Source organism: Astatotilapia calliptera, chromosome 4, assembly GCF_900246225.1.
Source record: "Astatotilapia calliptera chromosome 4, fAstCal1.2, whole genome shotgun sequence".
NCBI classification, from domain to species: Eukaryota; Metazoa; Chordata; class Actinopteri; order Cichliformes; family Cichlidae; genus Astatotilapia; species Astatotilapia calliptera.
In genome coordinates, this window is record NC_039305.1 from 32,910,470 (window position 1) to 32,934,122 (window position 23,653).

At 45.9% G+C, this 23,653-nt stretch overlaps 2 protein-coding genes across 4 annotated transcripts; one reads left to right on the forward strand and one right to left on the reverse strand.

Annotated features, from left to right (window-relative positions):
* The first annotated feature begins 2,321 nt into the window (after positions 1-2,321).
* Positions 2,322-12,221, forward strand: ppp1r35 (protein phosphatase 1, regulatory subunit 35). Of its 2 annotated transcripts, none has more exons than XM_026166258.1 (6): positions 2,322-2,440; positions 4,758-4,992; positions 7,074-7,161; positions 10,644-10,759; positions 10,834-10,924; positions 11,384-12,221. In XM_026166258.1, the coding sequence occupies exons 2-6, from the start codon at positions 4,759-4,761 to the stop codon at positions 11,683-11,685; spliced, it is 831 nt and encodes a 276-aa protein (XP_026022043.1). In that variant the 5' UTR covers positions 2,322-2,440; position 4,758; the 3' UTR covers positions 11,686-12,221. The 2 variants fall into 2 exon arrangements, with proteins under 2 accessions (XP_026022043.1, XP_026022044.1); XM_026166259.1 differs by lacking the exon at positions 2,322-2,440 and adding an exon at positions 2,447-2,516.
* A 3,878-nt stretch (positions 12,222-16,099) lies between these two features.
* On the reverse strand, positions 16,100-23,155 carry prmt1 (protein arginine methyltransferase 1). 2 transcript variants are annotated; one of them, XM_026166254.1, is made up of 10 exons: positions 23,042-23,155; positions 21,594-21,680; positions 21,360-21,515; positions 21,209-21,272; positions 20,989-21,131; positions 20,414-20,501; positions 18,816-18,931; positions 18,559-18,709; positions 16,731-16,852; positions 16,100-16,659 (listed from the first exon to the last, which is right to left on the reverse strand). In XM_026166254.1, exons 1-10 carry the CDS (start codon positions 23,075-23,077, stop codon positions 16,576-16,578), a joined length of 1,047 nt encoding a protein of 348 aa, XP_026022039.1. In that variant the 5' UTR covers positions 23,078-23,155; the 3' UTR covers positions 16,100-16,575. The 2 variants fall into 2 exon arrangements, with proteins under 2 accessions (XP_026022039.1, XP_026022038.1); XM_026166253.1 differs by having other exon boundaries at positions 21,594-21,689; positions 23,042-23,154.
* Between the last annotated feature and the right edge of the window lie 498 nt (positions 23,156-23,653).

Here is a 23,653-nt window from a genome sequence, read left to right on the forward strand (position 1 = left end):
TTCTTCAGCCAGTAGGCGTGAACCATGTCAGGGCCTGGTGCTGTCCAACTCTTCATACTGGAGATATCTGCCACTGTGATGGTTACTGGACCCTGTTCGGGGAGGTCGCTGTGGTCTGCCCTCAGATCCACTAGCCACTGAGCATTGCCTTTATGGGTTGCGTCCTTCTCCCATATGCTCTTCCAGTATTGTTCTGCCCGCAGCCTTGGTGTTCTCATATTGTTCCCCTGCCACTGAGAGTACACCTTGGCTGGTTCTTGCCTTCTATCTCTCTGGTGTACCTCTTCAAGCGGCTGGCCAAGGCTGTGAGTCGTTGCTTGGACAGCTTCCTGTACTTCTTAGGCACCTTCCTCATCGCGCCTTTCTGCAACTCCGATAGTTGGCTTCGTGCTACCTTGATCTTAGCCTCTAGCCTCCTTCTCCATGGAGGGTACTGCCCCTTGTGGCTGTTCAACTTGTAGCCAAGCATCTCAATGATCACTGCTGCTGTATTGTAGATCAGCTTGTTAGTGTCGGTAATCGTGGTTGTAGGTATCGTCCGTAGTGCTGCATTAACATCATCTAGCAGACCTTCTGAGGGTACTTCACGTAATCTTGGTAACCGGCTACGGGGGGTCCAGGTTTCAAGCTTGGCCATGATCCTATCTTTCAGGTCAGTTCCTCGACGTCCCAGGGCTAGCGATTTTTCCAGTCGGGCTACCAAAATCTATCTCTTCCCTGCCTGTCGGCCTATCGTAGGAAGGAAAAATATATGTCAATGCTTTTGCATTCTTTCAGAAATGTAGCTGGGTAATTATGTCATTGGCATCGGTGAGCCGCTGTCAATATGTGACATATTGAAATCGCGTTTGAATTTGCGCTTGTTTTTTGCTTTCACTTTGCAATCGCGCGAACTGTGTATAGAGAGCGACAGCACTGATCTGTGAGTGATGATAATTTGTGCACCAATTCCTCTGACATTGTCTTATCAATCGTTAGCTTACTATGCAAACATGACAAGTGAAATCTCCCGCAGCAAGCTTAAACATGTGAGAGGTTGATCGCGCAGAGAATCGCTGAGCTTATGTGAGTCCGTGTGTAAAAGCAGCAGGATATATATTTCAGTTCTGCTGAGCCAAATAAGACAGGTCAGGGTGAAGAAGTGACAGCCAAAGAAAAGCTTACCACAAAACGGAGAAGTTATGACAAATCAGACTATAAGGCAAAAAAAAAGTGCAGCTTTATGGTTTCATGGACAAAATAATTTCTGTGGCTGCAATATGACGAGCTAAATAACCAGGGCTGCACATAAGTGGTCCGCAGGTGCGCATTCGCTGTCAAAATAAAAAACGTGCACAAGATAAGAAGTTGCAACGCGTGTTTGCGTACATAAGATTTTCAGGAGGAGGACAGACATTTGTTTAGAACTCTTAAAGATGTCGAAGAAGCTCCTTTAAGCAATTACTGTGATGTTCCTCCACCTCCAAAGAAATGTCAGGAGTCCGAACCACAAAAGAAGCGCGTATACTCGGAAAAGTGGTTGCAGGAGGTGAGCTGGCTTCAAACAAATGATGAACGCACAGAGATGTGGTGCAGAATGTGCCGTGAAAATTTAATAAATGACAAATTAAAAAGGCATGAACATTTTTTTTGTATCGAAAAAATATCGAACGGTGACACCAAAGTATCGAACCGAACCTGTATCGTTGCACCCCTAATATATATGTGTATAAAAAACACCCAGCACGCCCCTGCGGGCGGTTTATCCTTCAAGCTCGGGTCCTCTACCAGAGGCCTGGGAGCTTGAGGGTCCTGCGCAGTATCTTAGCTGTTCCCAGGACTGCGCCCTAATATATATATATATATATATATATATATATATATATATATATATATATATATATATATATATATATATATATATATATATATATATATATATATATATATAATATATATATATATATATATGTATATATATACATATATATATATATATATATATATATATATATACTTTATATACATAAAGTTGTGTTTTCAAAATGGGAGTTCAGGTTATTTTTACTTCTAATAGTGTTAACATACTACACAGGTGACCACAGTGCACATGTCTGCTGTCGGTCACAGTGGTCCAAGGGACGCTCAGGGAGTTAGTGTGTTCGCTCACACACGTGAAAAATTAGAGCGAACATTGGTGATGACATCGTTCTTACAGCATCAACACAGTAATTTAAATCACACTTATGACAAAGGAGATCCTTGAACACAAATTAGCCTGATATGAAAATGTTTGTGTGCTGGTTTGATTCCAGTCTCATGGAGAGGGCGGGGCTTATGTCCTATACTGCAGCCGGACATAAGGGGGCGATAGAGACGCTTGTCTTTTGTCAGATGTTTTGTCAACCGTCGAAGAAGAAGAAGAAGAGCGGAAGCCAGGGAGCGGAATTCAAAAGAGAAGGTGAGTTCTGTCCGTTATAAAGTTAAAACTGCGGGAGGCTGAGCAGCACAGATCCCCTCGGTGTGCCTTAAAGCAGGTAACACAAACGGCACAGTGACGCTGGGTTGGTGTTAGTGGGTAGCACGTTAGCGAGTCCGTGAAATAAACCAAACAATACAAACAACCAGTCTCACGTTGCATTGGCGCAGCTGCAGAGCGGGGAGAAGGCGGTAACCGGTGACACCTCGGCTGTGTCCCAATCCAGCGACCGCACGCTTCGAAGTACGCGCACTTCGCGGACTACGTACGCCGGGTACTAGCAAGTACGAGAAGTGCGGAAGTGCCTAGCAACCATGATACTAACCGCACTAAACGTTTCATACAGCTGTAAAACATGATTGTTGGGCTACATTTCTGTACTGAACAGTCATTTCAAGATCAGTAAATAACAATTAGCTGATGTTGTTCATGAGACTAAAGTCATCTCACTGTGGTGATGTAAATATAATATGGCCAATATTAAAGTTACTATATTAATCATTATTAGTTATTACAGCAGTGAGTTTGAACTCTGTGTCAAATACTGAGCCTCAGTAAAGATTTAATTTATCATTTATATTTCCTATCACCTTAAATCTTCACTTAAAGACAAGTATCTGTGACAGTGTGTATACAGATGTATCATATATAAGAGACAAATATTGTTCATTTAATATGTTGTCATTACTAAATGTGGCTCAGTGCTTACATATATGTGTAAAAAGCAAATGTAGGAGCTGTGATAACTGTGTCTGATAGAATGAAGAGCAGATGAAATATTCCTTTATTGGGTGAGAAAATCAGACCATGTCATAACTGCTGTAAGTCACACAGAATAGACATCAGAGCCTTAAACAGGCTGACGTCTGCTAAATGGGTCAAACTGGGCAGAAAGTCTACAAACACATAACATCCTTATAGAATATGATGTAACACTATAGATCAACTTAGCTCAGAATATATAAAGCATATAAACAGTTACAGCAATATGATGCAACAAACACAGCAGCTACTGATCCAAAATACTCAAAGCTTCATAGAACTGAAACCAACATTTATTTTAGCTCCATTCTGCTGCTGATACAGACTTTAGGTTTCTGGATATTTGCTTTAGGTTTCTCAGCTACGCTGAGGTCAGACTCATTTCCGGTGTCGGTGGAAACTGAAGGGGTCAAAGGTCTCCGTCCTTTGTAAAACAGGTGTTTGGCAGTAAGGAATATTATTAATGCATCAGTGTCATGAAACACCTCGTTTTTAAAGGCAACGCTGTCAGTTATACAGTAATATAAATGGCACCATGTTTACGGGATCACTTAAAGACGGAGTTTGGTCCATGAGGGAAACACTCTCAGTGATCCAGGTAAGGATGCAGCGCTATGCCCCGCCCACTCTGTACTATTGGAGGGTCTACCTTACAATATAAAGCAGCTTGAGGTGACTGGTGTTTTGATTTGGCGCTGTGTGAATAAAATAGAATTGAACTGTTTCTAATTGCACAGAAATAGTCAGTTCACTTTGGACATGCTATTTTCAAACAGGAAGCTCAGAAAAAGCCCAGCAGCTAAACAGGTAGCCCCTTAAAACTGATGGGAGTGCTGGGTTTTAGGTCAAACTACTGGAACTCTTGAACCATTGGTGCAACGAAAAATTCCAATGGTTCCTGAACACATCAACTCTGTACTTTTTCAGTGATATTAGGGTCATTGCAGTGATCCCAGGCAGGGCGCCACATTCAAATCCTGACAATGAACACAGAAAACAACCCAACAATCAAAACCAAGGGAAAAAGAAGCCTCATGCAGGATGAAATGTCTGTAGAGCTGCATCACACTCACGATTTGTTGTCGCAAACAACTGACGACCCTATCATCACTGCAAAGCGCTGCTTTCAGTAACTGTTGGAATTCTGTCAAATGAGCCAACGGTTCAGGAGTTACGGGACTTAAAGATGTTGAAAATAAAAACCTCTGTGAAACACGTGACGCCAGCGACAGGTCAGGTTTCCGAGGGTTAGAGTGGGAACGTAGGATCCAGCTGCCACTCAGTGGTTCCTTCTTGTTTGGCCAGCTGCACTGAAGCAGGAACATCCAGCTGTTAGCCGTTACGTTCAGGTTTGTAATGCGCCTTATAACTGAAGACTGTTCCCCGGGTACTTGGTGCACCTGATGAACACACAGCAGTGTTTTTGTGATGATCATTTCATGTCTTTATAATATATTCATATGTAAAGCTGTGTGATTATAATGATCAGGGTTAAGGAGTATCTCACACTGTGATCCACTCTGCTTTTTCCTGTCAGCATGAGTTTGTCCAGTGGCCATTCTCCTCCCCCATCTCCTCTCCCGGTCCCTCTCCCCTTCTCCTCCTCTCCCTCCCTGACGTGTTGTCCTGAACTCAACCTATCGGTCACACTCGGCCTCCCCCCTAAGACCGGCCAATCACTACCCAAGAAACTGAAACAGGGTCAGCAGAGTGAACGAGCACAGCTGAAGCACAACCCTAAAGGACAGACAGACAGGAAGAGGAACAGACAGGTAACGACTGTGTGTGTGTGTGTGTGTGTGTGTGTGTCTGTCTGTCTGTGTGTCTGTCTGTGTGTGTGTCTGTGTGTGTGTCTGTGTGTGTGTGTGTGTGTGTGTCTGTCTGTGTGTGTGTCTGTGTGTGTGTCTGTGTGTGTGTGTGTGTGTGTCTGTGTGTGTCTGTCTGTGTGTGTGTGTGTGTGTGTGTGTGTCTGTCTGTGTGTCTGTGTGTGTGTCTGTCTGTGTCTGTGTGTGTCTGTCTGTGTGTGTGTGTGTGTGTCTGTGTGTGTGTGTCTGTGTGTGTCTGTCTGTGTGTGTGTGTGTGTCTGTGTGTGTGTGTCTGTCTGTGTGTGTGTCTGTGTCTGTCTGTGTGTCTGTGTGTGTGTGTGTGTCTGTCTGTGTGTGTGTGTGTGTGTGTGTCTGTCTGTGTGTGTGTGTGTGTGTGTGTGTGTGTGTGTGTGTGTGTGTGTGTCTGTGTGTGTGTCTGTCTGTGTCTGTGTGTCTGTGTGTGTGTGTATGTGTCTGTGTGTGTGTCTGTGTGTGTGTGTGTGTGTGTGTGTGTGTGTGTGTGTGTGTCTGTGTGTGTGTGTGTGTGTCTGTCTGTGTGTGTGTGTGTCTGTGTGTGTGTGTGTGTGTGTCTGTGTGTGTCTGTGTGTGTGTGTGTCTGTGTGTGTCTGTGTGTGTGTGTGTCTGTGTGTGTGTGTGTGTGTGTGTGTGTGTGTGTGTGTGTCTGTCTGTGTGTGTGTGTGTGTGTGTCTGTGTGTGTTTGTGTGTCTGTCTGTGTGTGTGTGTGTGTGTGTGTGTGTGTGTGTGTGTATGTGTCTGTGTGTGTGTGTCTGTCTGTATGTGTCTCTGTGTGTGTGTGTGTATGTGTCTGTGTGTGTGTGTCTGTCTGTGTGTGTGTCTGTGTGTGTGTGTGTGTATGTGTCTGTGTGTGTGTGTGTGTGTCTGTCTGTCTGTGTGTGTGTATGTGTGTGTGTGTCTGTCTGTGTGTGTGTGTCTGTCTGTGTGTGTGTCTGTCTGTGTCTCTGTGTGTGTGTGTCTGTCTGTGTGTGTGTGTCTGTCTGTGTGTGTGTACGTCTGTCTCTGTGTGTGTGTGTGTGCAGTGTTGGGGAGTAACGGAATACATGTACCGCCGTTACGTATTTAAAATACAAAATATGAGTAACTGTATTCTGTTACAGTTACCGTTTAAAAAGCTGGTATTTAGAATACAGTTACGTTGTTGACATTAATGGATTACACGGCGGTATTTCCCTGCTTCATATTGTTGCGGGTCAGGACTGTTTGGTTTTGTTTGACAGCTACCTGCTGTTGTTCAAGGTGGCAGTGTTACGGTTGGCATGGTTACAGGGTGACGCGCTCTCTCTCTGCGTGTTTCCTGGGTGAGAGAGCGCCTTTTTGTTGTTGTTGTTGTTGTGCTAAGCTAACAGGCAGAATGCTACAGACAGCCCTACAGCATGTAGCCTGATGGGCAGTGTAGTCCGTGTTGCAGGGAGGATGGACCGCCATACACGTTATGTGTCTGTGAGCGAGGGAGGGAGAAAAAGGAAAAGTACGAGCTGTCTCCGAGCAGAAACGGGAGCTGGAAGCATGTAAATATAATAATAACCACTGCAGCCAAACAGAGAGCCTGACGAGCCCAGCTGTAAGTAAGCTATTAAGACTCGACTGTACACCGTGTTCCTGTTTTCCTCTGAAACAATAAGTCCCGTTGCAGCAGCCTTTCAACGCCTCTCTCTGTCTCTCACTGCAAACTTGACCCACACAACAAAGTAAAGCTAGTTTTCAGCTACGAGCCTGACACGAACCCGACGTATTAGTCAGAGGTCCCTTTACTACGGTTCGGAGCCGCGGACCTTCAGTAACAGTAATAAATCACATGAATAGCACATTCATGTAGCTGTAAAAAGCATGATAATATATTAAGTAATCCAAAGTATTCAGAATACATTACTCTCATTGAGTAACGTAACGGAATACGTTACAGAATACATTTTGGGGCATGTAATCTGTAATCTGTAGTGGAATACATTTTAAAAGTAACCTTCCCAACACTGTGTGTGTGTTGACATCACATTTATGTTGTCCTGCAGGTATGTTGTAAAGAGGCAGTCATCACAGTAACACCAGAGCCTGACATCGACTCGAGCAGTGACGCCCCGTTTGAGGACTGGCTGAGAGGTGAGAGCATGCTGCTGCTGCTGTAAAGGTAAAGTCAGATGCACTTGGTATGGAAGATGCCATCGTGTGCAGGGGATCTCTGGTGGAGTCACTGTGTCAAACCTTCTCGCTCAAACTCTTGACTGTGAACAAACCTGGACCCAGCCCAGCAGAAAAAGATGTTTCCTGAGGCGGAGCCTGTCCCAGTTGGCGAGCGCAGGGTGTACTTTACACGGGTCCATCGCAGGGCCACACAGATTGGTACAAAAAATGTGTACAGAGTGTCCAGCTCTGGGCCTCGAGGGCCACTGTCCTGCAGGTTTTAGATCTTACCCTGGGTCAGCTAAGTTCATTAGCAGGCCTCTGGAGAACTTTCACAGATGCTGAGGACGTCATTTAGCCGTTTGAATCAGCTGTGATGGATCAAGGACACGTCTAACACCTGCAGGACACCGGCCTTTGAGATCATTATATTTGAATGGCTATATTGTGGTATAGCTCTCACCCCTCAGCTGTAAAAAGCTATGAGGTGTCATCCCCCTGCTGGGGAGGCAGGTCGGCGGCTGGCCTGGAAACCCAAATTTGTGACTGCAGTAACTCTGGAACAAAGCGATGTAGCATTGCCAAATAGATACCACACGTTAGGCCTGCACAATAAATCGAAAATTCATTGTCATCGCAATATCAGCCTGTGCGATGGGCCCATCGCAAAAGACGACGTAAACTGCGATAATGGAGTACCTTAAAATGTTTACACACGTGCTTTAAAGAATTTACCAATCAAAGAACCCCCTTTATACATTAGACCAGTCGAATAGAGCCCTTCACGGCATTAACCAATCAAATGGATTAGAGGCCCGCCTCCTACGCAGGTGGGGAGTGAACAACGCTGCAGCAACGAGTCATAGTTGTAAAGGCTGAGAGCGAGACGCATGACGAGAACGCTACTGACTATGAACTCGTGGCTAAAAAAATAGTACCTCGCTTATTTGGAGGTACTTTGGATTTGATAAAGACGATGTTCTCCAAACACAGGTGCTCTGCAACACTTGCCGAACATTCGTGGCAACCACCAGAGGAAACACGACTCCACCATCATCTTCAACACAACCACAGAGAACAGTTTGAAGAGTTCCAGAAAGACCGGGCTAGCTAATGTTGCTAATGTTAGACAAAGAGCGCCGCAGCAACAGCCGTCTCTGTATCAGAGTTTTTCAAGTGGAACAACTTATGAGAAAACGTCGAAGCGCTACAAAGAATTTATTTATATTTATATTTCTTCATACATTCTTATATAGTTCTATATTGTGTATTTTGTTGTACAGTTATTTTATTTTCAACTTTAATTTATATATTTTATCTTATTCTTCCCAGTTAAATTTACCCTTCATTCTAATTTGTGTTGTACAGTTATTTCATTTTTAACCTTAATTTATATTTTATTCCTTCCTAGTTAAATTTACCCTTTTAAATTTTTCATATTTATTTCCTATCTTATTCATAGCCTTTTCCTTTTTTGTTTTCTTTAGGTCACGAGCAGTTGTCCAAGCATTTCACTACATATCGTACTGTGTATGACTGTGTACGTGACAAATAAAATTTGAATTTGAATTTGAAATAACAGAGGCCATTACACCTTTTTGACAAAGACATGATGCCTGTAAATGCAGTTAGCAGAGACGGCTTCACCAGTCTGATACATAAAGTGGACCGGAGATACCGCATCCCCTCACGAAACGACTTTTCCCACGTCGCCATTCCACAAATATTCGAAACATGTTTGAACTGAGCCAAGCTGAAAGCTACGCCAGCACTACAGTAAAGTTTCCTCTCCAGTTTCGACTTGCATCATAACTACTTGGTGAGAGATAAAATGATGAACAGCTGCACTGAGATCATTTGCAGTATAATTTAAGTTATGTTTACTTAAAACTAATTCTAGAGACCAGGAAGGATGTCTTTCAAAATTCAAGCCTCAGAATTTTTTTATGGGGCAATGTTTCAATGTTAAAGTGCACTTTGTTGTTACTCTGCTAACAGCAGCTTTCATTAAATAAAACTGTTGCAGTAAAACGGAAATTATGTATTCGTTTTTTGTTTGTTTTGCAATTTATTTTATCGCAAGTGATATCGCTATCGCAGTATTGATCACAGTTATCGCACATCGCAGGTTTTCCTAATATCGTGCAGCCCTACCACACGTGCATTTGTTCAGACTTTGGGACGAGTGTGAATCTCACTGATCGCAACCTCAAATTCAAAGGCAGAGATTTTCAAATGTATGCCACAGGTGCCTCTGCTGCAGGAGGCTGCCAGTATTTTACAGTTTGAGATTATGGACTGCACGGACGAAGTACTGAGCCACACCTGCTCATTCATGTGTTACGTTTTGTTTTCTCTGCACCATGTGAGACAAGCTTGTGTTGTTGTGTGTCTTTAACATTGATCACCAAGCACAATGTGAAGTGTGAGCTGCAGGGGTGTAAAGCACATCGGATCACGGTTTTAAGTCACGGATCAGCAAAAAACAGAAAATTTTAACATTTACTTATTAACTTATTTAAGTACTTTTTGCCTGTTAAAAACATTCAGCTCATTCCACACAATTATATAAAAACAAATTAAGATGCAGTGCAGGGCTTTGTATCTACCGCTGTGATATAACGAGCGGTCACGTGGCTTTCCGTTGCCCTGGAGGTCGTAGTTAGGGCAACAGAAGATGCGTGGGACAGCTCAGCCACAACGTTGAACTTTTCCTGCTCACACATGCTTGTAGTGATCTTCTCACTGAAGTGGACGCGTGACGGGATGTCATAGCACGTTCATCACAGTTCAAACTGGTGCTGTCAGCGTAAATCTTGTTAAAATGACGTTAATGCCATAACTGCATCAACGCGGTGAATCTCCGTTAACTAGTTACCGCGGATCGCCCCGTGTGTGGGGCTGCACGGCATCGATGCGTCAACTAACACGTTGACTATTAAACCCCTTGTTTTGCAGACAGAATACGGCCTCCCGTCTGCAGCTACACACCCCAGCAGCTTCTGTAACAGCTTTAGCCGTCGGGCTGGGCAGCAAAGGGCTGCTTAAATACTCCTCTGCTCCTCCACTTGGACCGCTAGCGCTGAGCATAACTACCGCTCGACAGACCCACCACGCCACCATACACATACTTTTTTCACGTGTGTGCCGAACCGTGGAGTGGGATCGGTTCGGATTTCGGATCAATCGTGATCCGTTGCACCACTAGTGGACAGTGATGCTTTTGTTCCAGCAGTCTGTGGAAGCACCGAGGCTCCGCCTCATTCACTTATTAAAAGGTTTAAGTGACTGTGTGTATGTATTTGAGACCCCACAGAGCCTTTATGTGAAAACTGTACAGCTTCCTGAAATATCAACAGCTCGTTTTTGTTTTGTTGGGGAACAGCTGAGTATCCATGGCCTTACTGGTTTACTAAACTGGATGAATGACTCAGTCTTGTCCTGTCTGCTGCTTGTTGTAGGCCTCAGACATGTGGTGGAACCTCCTGCTCCAACATCCACTCACGACCTGAGCTGTCTGGAGAGGGCGGAGCTAAACACCACCCTGGCTCTGAAGACTCGGCTTCAGTCACTGCAGGTGTGCACAGTTTTATTCAGTGGTCAGTCAGCTGATTAACAGCTGCTAATGCTCATGTATCTGCTGTCCTACAGGACGCTCAGTTTGACTCCCAGAGGGCAATTCAGCAAACTCTACAGAAGTCAGAGAGCACGAAGAATCGCATCAATGCTAGAGCTACTGAAGGTAACACAGATCCTATGTTGTCTTGTTTAATGGTCACTAACAGCTGTTTCTCTGCTGTGAATGAAAAGCACCTCATTCGTCCTGTGTGTAGACTTCTGATGTTGCAGGTGCAAAGCTGATGAAATCAGTAACAATAGTAATAAAGAGTCAGTCTGCGGACGCCCTCTCAAGTGACCGAATGACTCTCAGTACTTTCAGCCGTTCTCCACCACTCTAGGGGGCGTCTCCCACTTTGACCTCGAGGCCATACTGGGCCCACATGTTTCTGTATACTACGCCAGCCGCCTGGTTGTGGCGTTATAAACAAACAAAGGAGAAAAAGGCCGCAGTGTGGAGCGTTTAATAGTCCGTGGTGTGAGTGACAGGAGTAACAGGAGGGAATGTTTTCAGCAGTCTGTGAGTTGTTACTCACCTTTTTGTTGTCTGTCTTTCGTGTCCCTCTGCTCATGTCCTCTGTAGAGGTGAACGTCTCTCGCTCTCAGGTTCTCTTCACTTCGTTGGTCAGCGTGGATGTGCAGGAGGATCAGCTGATAACCCAGTTGCTCCAAGATAAGCTGCTAGCTCCACCTTCCCAGTGCCGCGGAAGGAGGAACATTAAAGGACCCTCCTCCCTGTTTTTCATAACCTCTGACCTGCTCAGGCAAAAGCCCCTTTCACCAGAGGAGGTCCCGTTCAGCCGTAAGCTCTCCACATCAGCTTGCCCCGCCCACGCGACTTTTGACCTGTACAGACGGCAGCAGTCCTGGGAGACGACGCCCTGACGTGGGACGACGCCCTGACGTGGGACGACTGCCGACTGGGATAAAGATGGATGTAGCCACTGTGACGCTGGCCGTTAGAGCTGAAACTGGAGGTGATGAGTGAGGGAAGGCTGACCTGTGAAGGTTTTCCAGAGTTGGTAGACCCGCCCGCTGTGATGTCTTCATGTCAGAAGTGACGTCACATTTGCTTTTGTTCCACATTTTTGTATCTCTTTCCTCTCATTGTGACGATATATCAGTGCAGACGCTCGGGGCCTTCCAAAGTAAAGGAGATGACTTTGTGTCCTCGACGTGTTTTTCAGACGCAGCCTGAGATTTACTGCAGGTAAAGACATGCTTAGTAAACACATTTACTGATCTATTTAGCTAAAATCATTTCAGGATAAAGTGGTCAAAGTGTATTTGTTGTAAATCTTTCATGTAACTATGTAAATGAAAACATGTTTCCTTAGAAACGGATAGAAAACGATAACAATTGATCTTAGCGTGAAAAAAACATTTTCCCCTGTTGGTGTGTGTGTGCGTGTGTGTGTGTGTGTGTGTGTGTGTGTGTGTGTGTGTGTGTGCGCGTGTGCGCGTGTGTGTGCGCGTGTGTGTGTGTGTGTGTGTGTGTGTGTGTGTGTGTGTGTGCGCGCGTGTGCGTGTGCGTGTGTGCGTGTGTGCGTGTGTGTGTGCGCGTGTGCGCGTGTGTGCGTGTGTGTGTGTGTGTGTGCGCGTGCGTGCGTGCGGGGTGAGCTCAGGTCAGAGTCATATTTTAGCATCATTTAAATAAAACCTTCAGTTGTTTGTTTTCTCTTCGGGGCTCAGCTGCTCGTCTCTATATCAGCTCTGTTGTATAAATGAAGTCTCCTCCACCATGTTTCAGGTTTTTACGTGTTACAGTCAAAATGTCTGCCAAACTTTTTCTACAATCTCTCACACACACAGACAGACAGACAGACAGACACACAGAGACAGACAGACACACACACACACACACAGACAGACACACACACAGAGACACACACACAGACAGACACAGACAGACAGACACAGACAGACAGACACACAGAGACAGACAGACAGACAGACAGACACACAGACACACACAGACAGACAGACACACACACAGAGACACACACACAGACAGACACAGACAGACAGACACACACAGACAGACACACAGACAGACAGAGACAGACAGACAGACAGACAGACACACAGACACACACAGACAGACAGACAGACACACAGACACACACAGACGTATGTATGGGTGGAAAGTTTTTACTGATTTGGTTTGAATAAATCTGTTTGTATATTTGTTTACTGTGTCATTTGATTTCCTGTAACGACGATGCTGTTTGAGGGTTGTTTTATTTCTGTTATTCATTTGTGTGGTTGTGTTGAAGGAGAGGTGAAGAGAACACTGCAGCACACAGACAAACTACAGGCGAGACAGCTGATGTGATGGTGGTTTATAAACGCAGCAGTCTGGAGTGAGAGAGTGGAGCTGCTCTGTCAAAGCACGCCGCTCGCTCTACGTTTGAAACTCGAGCAAAGCTTGGCTCAGATGTCAGACGCTGTACTGCGGTCATTAAGATTCAGCTGGGCCCGGTCACTGAGCCACACCTGTACACTTTTAGCTGTTGCATATATGAGAGAATGATGTTAGTTGCACAATGAATATGTGCTGCCATCTATACCAGCTAACCTGTCCCACGTTTTCAGGCCCACACACCTGACCATTTGTGTTTTGGTTTGTTTAGAAACTTCAGATAAATCATGCAGAAGTTAAATTGTTCAAAGGAATATGAATATAAAGCACTGTATACACCATCAGCACCGGCTCCCCTCAGGGCTGTGTTCTTTCTCCTCTGCTCTTCTCCCTGTACACCAACTGCTGCACCTCCACCCACCAGTCTGTCAAGCTAATCAAGTTTGCAGATGACACCACCGTTATTGGACTCATCTCGGACGGGGACGAGTCTGCCTACAGGAGGGAGGTTGAACGTCTGGTGTCTTGGTGCAGCCACAACAACCTGGTGCTGAATGCCCAGAAGACAGTGGAGATTATTGTGGACTTCAGGAAGCACACAGCTCCACTCCCCCCCATCATCCTGACTGACACCCCCATCACCTCTGTGGACTCATTCCGCTTCCTGGGTACCACCATCACTCAGGACCTGAAGTGGGAGCCCACCATCACCTCCGTCATCAAGAAAGCCCAGCAGAGGATGTACTTCCTGAGGCAGCTGAAGAAATTCAACCTGCCAACACGGACGATGATGCAATTCTACACTGCAATCATCGAGTCCATCCTCACCTCCTCCATCACCGTGTGGTACGCTGGAGCCACTATCAGGGACAAACAGAGACTGCAGCGTGTTGTGCGCTCTGCTGAGAAGGTGATTGGCTGCAGACTCCCATCTTTGCAGGACCTGTACACCTCCAGGACACTGGGGCGTGCAGCTCGGATCTCAGCTGACCCTTCTCACCCTGGACACAGTCTGTTTGACCTGCTCCCCTCAGGCAGGAGGCTCCGGTCCATTCGCACCAGAACCTCTCGCCATAAGAACAGTTTCTTCCCCTCTGCTGTTGGACACATGAACAATAACCATATGACTGTACCCGCCACTAACACATGACCCTACACTGTGTTCACTGCATCATTCCATGTTTAGCACTGATCACCACCTGCACTCATGTATATATCATGTATATATCTTTCTACGTAGCACTTTTAATTCTTATTCTCATGTCTATTTAAGCATTATATGACAGTATGTTTGCACTAAGTACCTAATGTTGTAAACCTGCTCAACATTTGGCAATAAAGCCCTTTCTGATTCTGATATAAGTATTGTACAAACTCAGTGAGAGTTCACACCAAAGCTTTTGTTAGTGATGATGTGATGGGCCCGTCTATACACTCAAACCTCGGCTGTTTGATGACACGTTCACTCATTTCACCTTCATCATCCTGGTCGATGGCAGCGGATGTTTATCTAGACGGTCTCGTAGCGTCTTTCCTTCCTTCAGTTATATGAAGCAGCTGAATGTTAGAAACCAGCCCCATGGTCCTGCCCCCAAACTGCACTGCTGCCATGCTGTTTTTCTGTGCAGCATCCAGAGTTTGGTTACATTATCATGCGATCAGGCTCCCAGTATTTCACAGGCTGGTCAGCAAACTAAACGTGCTCCATCAGTGATGGGGTGTTGTGAGCTCGTCTCTCTGCAGCTGCTCCTCGGCTCTCGTGGCGAGCACCTGATGGTGGCCAGTTCATGGTGAAACAACAATGCTGAAGGTCTGTGGTCATTCGTGCTTACCCATCAGAGGCTTCATGTAGGACAGTTTAGTTGGGACTGAACCAGCTGATAAACAACGCTGACACTGTTTATGTGACACCTCTCTATCCTACCCGAGCAATCAAAGCTCTTTATACAACACTTCTCCACGCTTCGCCTACACAAGTCGTGCACATACATACTGAGGCAGCAGGGACCAACTCGGGACTAGCATCAAGCATGTGGGCGAGTGTTTGTTATACTCGAGTATTATATACTCGAGTATTATTATACTGAGATCTTCTCTGACAGCGCTTTAACACACGACTCACCGCATGTCCCCCACAGACTCTTCTGCATGCACGAGAACCACGTGAGCCCAAACGTTGTTTCCCATATTCAGAGTTCGTACGTCTGAATTCAGGATGCGGGCCAGAACGTGGCATCGATCAGAACCTGTGTTTTCACTGGGAACAGTAACCAACGCTACTTCCTTTAAACTTCTAGACTTCATGGTGTGGGGATGAACAAAAGTATTTTACCAGCATAATATAATCTGCAGTATGATCGTTGCTTTAACAAGGTAACAGACAGCTTTAAGATGGCCTTAAGATGTTTATGCATAGATATCATATTAACCTTGTATTTCAGATGCAGTTATAACTATGTTATACACATTGCATATCTGTGCTTATTTTGAGTTGATGTTCGGTTCATTAAGGGTCTTAAGCTTCACTGGCGTGACTGTCACATCTGTCAGCTTTAGCGCCTAAACAATTTCGACAAATTTAAGTTAACGGTCCAACCGATAAAGTCCTACTTTTTTGTGATCAATTAACCAGCATCTGTCCAACAGTTTCTGGCCTCATCTCTAAAGTCCCTAAATCAATTTAAGAGTGTCCAACACCCAAGGCCCAAACATGTCATGTTTAATGTAATGAGAGTCCACAGAGTGCTGTAAAATGTGAAGAACTGTTGTTCAGGGCAGTAAACACCTGAACATGGAAGCAACAATTCATTGTTTGGTGAGATTTTCTACAAAGATGCTGGGAGAGCGTCACAACTCAGAAAGTTAGATGTACAGTTTATGAATTTTATTTTTAAAAAAAAGAAAAAGTGGCAGCCAGAAACAATACAAAAGAGAAAACTGAGAATGTCAGAGCGGTCTGTGCAGAGTGCCAACACAGCTGTTACCATCGACACACTGCTCTCAAGCTGAGGAAAGGTGGAACTGAAGGGGTGTGGCCTAAAAGTCCAGCAAGAATCAGTCCAGCAACCGTCTACAAACAGCGTCCTTTCCAACGCCATGGTTACCGTTCAATGAAGGACAGGCTGAGTTTGCGTCTGTGTTAACTTCTCCCATGCAAAATAAACAGAACCCCAAAGAACCCAACGAGGTGTTGGGACAAACCTTCGTATGCTAACATACATTTTGTTGAGTGTATATGACAATGAAGCACCACGCCAATGCACTTGGAACTGAAAGCCACAAAAACCATTTAAATACTGTTAATGTTTGAACAAGTGATGTCTTTAAAATGTTGCTGCGGGAGCGTCAGACTATCGCTCAGACTCTGTATCTGTCCTCTACTAATGACAAAACAGGAACGGAGGGAAAGGCGTCTAACGCATCCTGTACTCCAGCGTCTTTGACATCTCACATAGCTGGCCCCTGAAGTCCACGTCGATGGTGAAGTCCAGGTCCCTCTGCAGAGACAGCAGGTCAGGTTACACAAAGACAAATGAATCGAAGCAAAGAGCGGCCGAGCCGTGCTTACATTGTTCTTGACATTTGGCTTCATGCTGACGGTGCCAATGATCTCCTCTCCAGTCTTCACAGTCAGGTAATCATCCAGGTAGAAGACGGTCTGCTTCCAGTGGGTGTAAGGAGACTCTGGGCCTGTCGGGAGACAGAGCGTTGGTAATCTACACCAGCCTTTATTTTAACCCGCCCCGTGTGTCACACAGTTCAGCTGACTGGCTCCAATCAGCTGACCACCCCTCGCCTGTTCACCTGTAGTCATGTGTCTGTAAAGCTAATTCTGGCTGCAGGCTGAGATGTGAGCTTCTCCTCCCGGATTCGTTGCTGTATAAATAAAACTGAATTTGTCAAAGCAGACACTAATGTCAGCTCACAGTGGTGAACGATCTGTACAACAGCAACGACCCGCCGCCGTTTGCAGGAAGGTCAGTGCGTCCCGTCTGACAGAACATGAAATGTTCAGTATGTGGATGAAGTACGTGAACCCTGAGAACGCCCAGAGCAACAATCCTGCCAACACTGTACCGTATTTTCACAACCATAAGGCGCACTTAAAAGTCTTAGATTTTCTTCAAAAAGTGCGGCGCGCCCTATAGCGCAGTGCGCCCTGTGTGTTGTAAGGAGGACGTAGTAGAGAACACCATGAGAACGTTAAAGGGTGAAGTGTGTGCGTTGACTTTATTGCACATACCTGTATAAAAGAACAGGTATGTGCATTATGCAAGACATCGTTGTTTTAACAACCCTGAAAATGGCAAAGAGACACGCTTATGAAGCACAGTTTAAACTGAAGGCCATCAGCTACGCGGAGGAACATGGAAATCGAGCAGCGGCGAGAGAATTTAAGATTAACGAATTGATGGTTCGCAAATGGAGGAAGCTAGAAAACAAGCTCCGGCAGGTCAAGAAAACGCAGCTGAGTTTCCGCGGAAATAAGGCGAGGTGGCTCGAGTTGGAGGAAAGACTTGAGCGGTGGATCATCGAGCAAAGAACGAGCTGGAGAAGCGTTTCGACTTCACCATTCGGCTAAAAGCAGTTTCACTTTCACTTTTTATGAAACTGTGCCATTTTTCCATCCGGACCAGGACTACGGTAGCGCAGCAACTTCCAGCGGATTATAAGGAAAAGCTGGCCATCTTCCGCTCCTACTGCAGCAAACACATCGGCGACAAACACATCCAGCGATGGATGACCGATGGAGACCACAGTTTCACTAAGAGTGGAAACCAGCGCCGGGCGAGTTACGCCACAATTTGCCAATGGATTGTAGATGCTTGGGCTAACATGTCTGCTGGCACTGTTGTTCGAGCTTTCGCAAAAGCCGGCATCGTTTCCGAGGAGCCGCACGGCACGGAAAGTGACTCTGACAGTGAAGAAAGTGAACCTGGCATGTTTGATGGAGATTTAGCGCAGCTGTTCAATTCAGACACAGAGGATGAGGACTTCGATGGGTTTGATTGATGATAAAAATGTGAGCACCAAACTCAGTTTTGCTCCTGCTTTATTTTTAAATACGCACACTTGTATGCTTGTGTGTTGTTGATGATGACGATTACCGGTAATAGAAATGTGAGTAAGGTACCGAACTCAGGTTTGCTCCGCTTTATTTTTAAATACGCATACGGTACTTGTATGCGCCCTATGATCCAGTGCGCCTTATGTGTGTGTTAAATACAGTAATGGCACACATAACTGAGACTGCGCCTTTTAGTACAGTGCGTCTTATGGTCGTGAAAATACGGTAAACTCATTCAGGTATGAGACCTGCTTTCATGCAGTGACTATCAGGGCAGTAGAAAGCATGCATACTGGGACACCAGTGTAAAGACAGCAGGCACACTGACTGGTAGAGAAGCCGATCCTCTTATGGCAGCGGGTGAACTCGATGTTGAAGTAGGTAACCAACGCGTGGATGTAGTCGTTCCTCTTCACCTGGAGGCAGAACGGGGACGTGAACGTCAGGTCTTCGGCCTTCACCGTGTAGATGTCCACCTCCTAGACAAAAAAGACAAGATGCCTTCAGACCAAATGTTTCAGGTCAGCTTCAGCCACCCTCTGCCTGTCCCACATCCATTCAAGGAGCAGAGAACGATCCACCTACCCTGACGAGACAGGAGTTGCTGACCAGCTGCTTGGGGTCCACCACATCCACCAGGGGCTCCTTGATCGCCACCTCCTTGATGCAGGACATATCAAAGCCGTACACGTTCTCCCACCCTGACAGAGACAAGACCAGGTTACAGCTACAATGGTCCACAGTGTCCTCTCTGACAGACGGGTCACCGCTCTGAGCGTCTGTCACGTGCAGCGCTGTGCTCGGCTCACCTCGTCCTGTTGACGTTCTGCTAATGGCGAGCAGACTAAATAACCACGTTGACACTGAACGCTTACAAACACTGGAGCACAGCCTGAACTCGGCACCATCACAAGCTTGTATTACACAGTGGATCCAATCTGATGGGCATTTTCATAGTTACATCACAGTGAAGCATAAAAGGAGCCGGTGCAGTGTTTTACACTCATCGCTGTATATCTGACTCTACAGTTTGAACCTAAAAGGTCAAACTGGGCTCATGAAACCTGTTCGTGTTGTGACCTTTGATGAAGGCAGGCTGACGAGGAGGCGGCGCTCTGTTGGCGAGTAATGACTTCAGACTTAAGCATTAAACAAAGTTACTTCCAACCATCTCAGACACGCAGCTACTTTCACTCCGTCTTTAGGCCCACTCAGTCCACAGCAGTCTAACTGTGCAGAGAGGTTGGTGTGGTCGGCCGAGTTCAGTCTGCGTGTCCTCATTAGATGTGTGTCAGGTTTGTACTGCTGAGACTGTTTCAGTGCTCAGATTAATCAAAGTCACGGAAACAACAGAATTACTCTGTGTAGTAATTAAAACACTCCATTAAAGTAATCCATTACTTGTGAGTAACAGACCCAACAGTTATGACACCAGAGAGGGGAAATGCCTGCAACACGAGCAAACATTTGACCTCACAGCAGGTCACGACTGCAGCACATCAAAGCCAATCAGAGCCCACGGGTGACGGAGTGAGCCCACTCCTGTGACGGGTCGTTTCCTTTGGTCCAGTTTGGTTTCAGATACAACCGGACTTTGTGTGACGACACAAAAACACACTCGTTTCCTTCACTGTGTGCACGCTTTCACAACGAAGTAACCTTACATGTTGGACACATGACATTTTACCACACCCACTTACTGAATTATTAGAGCGTCCTCAGAGTCGACGACACCAACGATAAGCATACATTGACTTAGAAAACGACGCGTCCACAATAAAATCCTAAAACCACCTAAATGTGTTTTTCTAAAACTACAGGAAGCGATTTGGACTCAACAGGTGGGGCGAACGGCAGGACGAGGAAAAGGGAGCGCAGATTAGAATAAATGTAACAGCAGAGCGGAGCTCCCCTCCACCACAGCACGACTGCAGCACCGACACCGGAGACCTCACTGTGCTGGTACCTCGCTGATGTTTGGACTGTAATGTTTCTGCTGCTTCACTTCATGAGTGAAGCTCCACAGCTACACTGGCTCTTTTTCCTCCTCACATTAATGTTCACACTGAACAGTGAACCCAACGTCAAGGACTTCTTCATTTATCTGGATCTTTGTTCTTATTGTGGGACAACTGGGTGATATTGACAATGACCTGCATACAGGAAGCACTCGGAGCACTCACAGTGTATTTTGTAGTCCTTATACTGTCGGTCTTCGATGGCGGTGACGTAAAGGGTTGCTCTGTCTGGAAAAATGAGTCCATCTGGTTTCTGTTATTGTATAAAGAGGGACAAATACACAAGTATTCAGAGAAAAGATCAATAAAGTCAGTATGTTCACACCAAGTGAGCAATAAACGAGTAGCTTAAAAAACCCACAAGCTGAGCCTGGCTCAACCCAAACCCATGCATCTACAGACTTAAGGAGCATCGCAGACGTGCGACAGGAACAAAGGTTTGAGCGCGCACACAAACATCACCACAGCCAACACTGTTTACACAAACAGTCACAAGGACTGTAGCTGTGACAGTTCAGTCAATCCCACACACATGGGCCAGTAGAAAGATATGCTGTCCAATATCATTACTGTTATCAGCTTCATGTAGACATGCTGTCGCAGTCCAACGCCATCATGGCGTAACCGTACTCACAAGCACACACACCTTCATAGAGAACGCATCGAATTCATGTTTTACAAACAACCACAGGACTGAAACAGGACTCACAGAGCTCAAACAAACAGAAGTGCACACTTACCAGCCATTTGTCTCTGGCATAAATAACAGTATTAAGCATGGACTCATAGAAGAGACAGTAGCCCATCCACTCTGATATGATGATGTCTACTCCATCCACAGGCAGCTCCACCTCTTCCACCTTTCCTTTAATGATGGTCACCACTGCAGACACAAGAAGAGCTCAAGTATTTTTAAATATGATCACGTGACTGAAATCATGTTGGCTTCTATTTACTCACCATCATCAAGGTTGTTAGCCTTCACAATTTTCACAGCGTAGTCAGAGATGCTGCTGCACTCGATCTACGGAGATCAAACACAAACGCATCAAGAGACCGTCGCTAGCTGTGAGTGACGCCGTTACCACTGATAGGTGAATCAAACACCTACCCCTATAACCTTCTTGGCTCCGGCTTTGGCAGCAAACATGCAGAGGATACCCGTCCCACTGCCCACATCAAGCACCACCTTGTCCTTAAAAAGGTGCTTGTTGTGGAACATGGAATTGCGGTACGTGAGAGTGCGAACTTCATCCTTCAGCATCTCCTACAGCACAAAGCAGGATTCATGACACACAGGTTTCCTTGAGTTACGCTCTAAACAGATTCCGAACTAGAGAAATACCTCGTGAATTCCAAAGTGGGCGTATGAGTCAAAGTAGTAGTCCTTAGATGTCATGTCCTCCGCTGCAGGCTTGGCTGAGCTCTCCCCCTGGGAAACCTCACAGTAGACCAAGATCGTCTCAATTAAACATCATCTTTGCTAAACGCAGTCTCTGTATCAACAACAGGCGTGTAGGACCATGATGATGATCACTATAGTAACAAGTTTCAGGGCTGGGAACAGCAACAACTGTTCTAGAAGCAGCAACACCGTTAATAACCAAAGCTGCAGCTGCACAGTCTCCAAATAACTACTTAATGACATGATTAGAACTTCCCGTCTTAGTGATAAGAGCTGATAAATCTGACAACCAGCAGCTTTGTTGGCTCCCTTTACAATTAGATATATTAATATAGCAACTCTGTGGCAGCCTTACAGTCCAGAGTTTGTTTACACACACACCAGGTATCAGCATCATCCACAACCATAAGCATCGATCATCTCTTGCAGGGGGAAAACCCAGAACAGGGCTGAAGGCGGCAACAGCCGAACCAGTGATGTCCTATTGTGTACTCCGACAAGATGGCGCTCCACGTGCTTTAGACACGGGGGCTGAAAACACGCACGTTCCCAGTCTGGCTTCACGGACTGAGTTAAACGGGTTAGAGTTTTTAAAACAGACTCCACGCCGGGCTGAATACACGTGGCCCACTTTAACGCGAACTCTGGCCGAACAAAAGATGGTGGCACATGGCTGGTAGAAATCGCGCGCGCTTGGCCTTCCTCGATAACGCTGGGTTTCCACGTGCACACTCACGACCTCCTCTGTAGCTACCGGCTCGGGCTCAGTACAGCTAGCACGTTTGTTCACCTCTGTGAGAGGCAGAGCACCTAAAGCTCCCTACAACGTAGTTCTTTATCACCCTGAGGATGCTAACGCGGCTAGTTCAGCGCTGCTGCCGCCTGTAAACTGCACCAGAGGGAAACGATCGTGGCAGAAATCGCATGACATCTGTTAAAGAACAAGTTTATGGATAAACTGTAAGAAAATACCAAGAAAGAGTTCAACTCTGTAGCACAGCTAGCTAACGAGTTCAAAAGCTAACACGGTAGCACCCATGCGGTCCACGACAGGCTCGCTCCATCGCCAGCAGCCGGTGACGCGTCAGCTGAAAGGACGGTTCTGTTCTTCCAGCGTCCCACAGCCGCGAGGATCAGCCGCGGCACGTGCTGGGTGAGGTGTCTGGCCTTTCTCGGTCACATATGTTAGATGAATGAGCGCCAACGGTGCTAAAGCTCTATTAGCCTTAGCCATGTTAAAATGGATGCATCACTAGCTGGTACGCATGTGCTAAGTAAAGGTAAAAACATAACCGTGTACGCAATGTGGCGTGACTGTATAAAATGACCGCGTGTCGTCTCCAAAGATAAATATAAGTGAAGCTTATTTCCACACTAGAAGACCTTACCTCCATCCCTTCTGCTGGCGCCGCCATTTCGATCATCTACCCAGAGTAGCTGCGTGAGTCTGTAAGCGTCTCCCTTTGTCCCGCCCACGACGGCCAACGTTTATCTCTGATTGGTGCAGACGACAGGCCCGGCCTCCAAATCAATCCGGTTTTTAAGTGATGACGTAAAACCCTGCTTCCGGGTCCAAACTGAACTGCGTCCATTAAGACTGTTGTGTTCTTAACGTGTTTGAATACTTCCGGTCTTTTTAAGTCCCTAATAATAGTCTGTGATCACTTGGTAACTGAAGCATCTGTGAATGAATGCAAACAATCCTGTATGCGTGGCATCGTTGTTAGAGGATTTCACCTCTGCCCCCCCCCTCCCCCCCCACACACACACACACAAAACTTTATGTGTGCGTATAAATGTGTGTATAATATTAAGGATTGTACATTAACATGAAACTGTTGTCGGAACCACACTGAATTTCACCAGAGAAACACACACACATATGAAGAGAGAGAGAGTATGCATTGTATGCAAACAGCTACCAGACAGCCATCATAATTCGTCATACAATGAGAACAGGACAAATCAACACCTGACAATAACTAATTAATATTAAAATC

What these genes read in the sequence shown, in the direction of transcription:
- ppp1r35 (XM_026166258.1), top strand. Translation starts at nt 4,759, where the DNA reads ATGAGTTTGTCCAGTGGCCATTCTCCTCCCCCATCTCCTCTCCCGGTC. An exon ending in ACAGGAAGAGGAACAGACAG is followed by an intron (nt 4,993 to 7,073) that starts GTAACGACTGTG and finishes GTTGTCCTGCAG; the next exon opens with GTATGTTGTAAAGAGGCAGT. An exon ending in CTCGGCTTCAGTCACTGCAG is followed by an intron (nt 10,760 to 10,833) that starts GTGTGCACAGTT and finishes GCTGTCCTACAG; the next exon opens with GACGCTCAGTTTGACTCCCA.
- prmt1 (XM_026166253.1), bottom strand. Translation starts at nt 23,077, where the DNA reads ATGATCGAAATGGCGGCGCCAGCAGAAGGGATGGAG. An exon ending in CCCACTTTGGAATTCACGAG is followed by an intron (nt 21,516 to 21,593) that starts GTATTTCTCTAG and finishes TTTGTGCTGTAG; the next exon opens with GAGATGCTGAAGGATGAAGT. An exon ending in GGCTAACAACCTTGATGATG is followed by an intron (nt 21,132 to 21,208) that starts GTGAGTAAATAG and finishes TTGTGTCTGCAG; the next exon opens with TGGTGACCATCATTAAAGGA.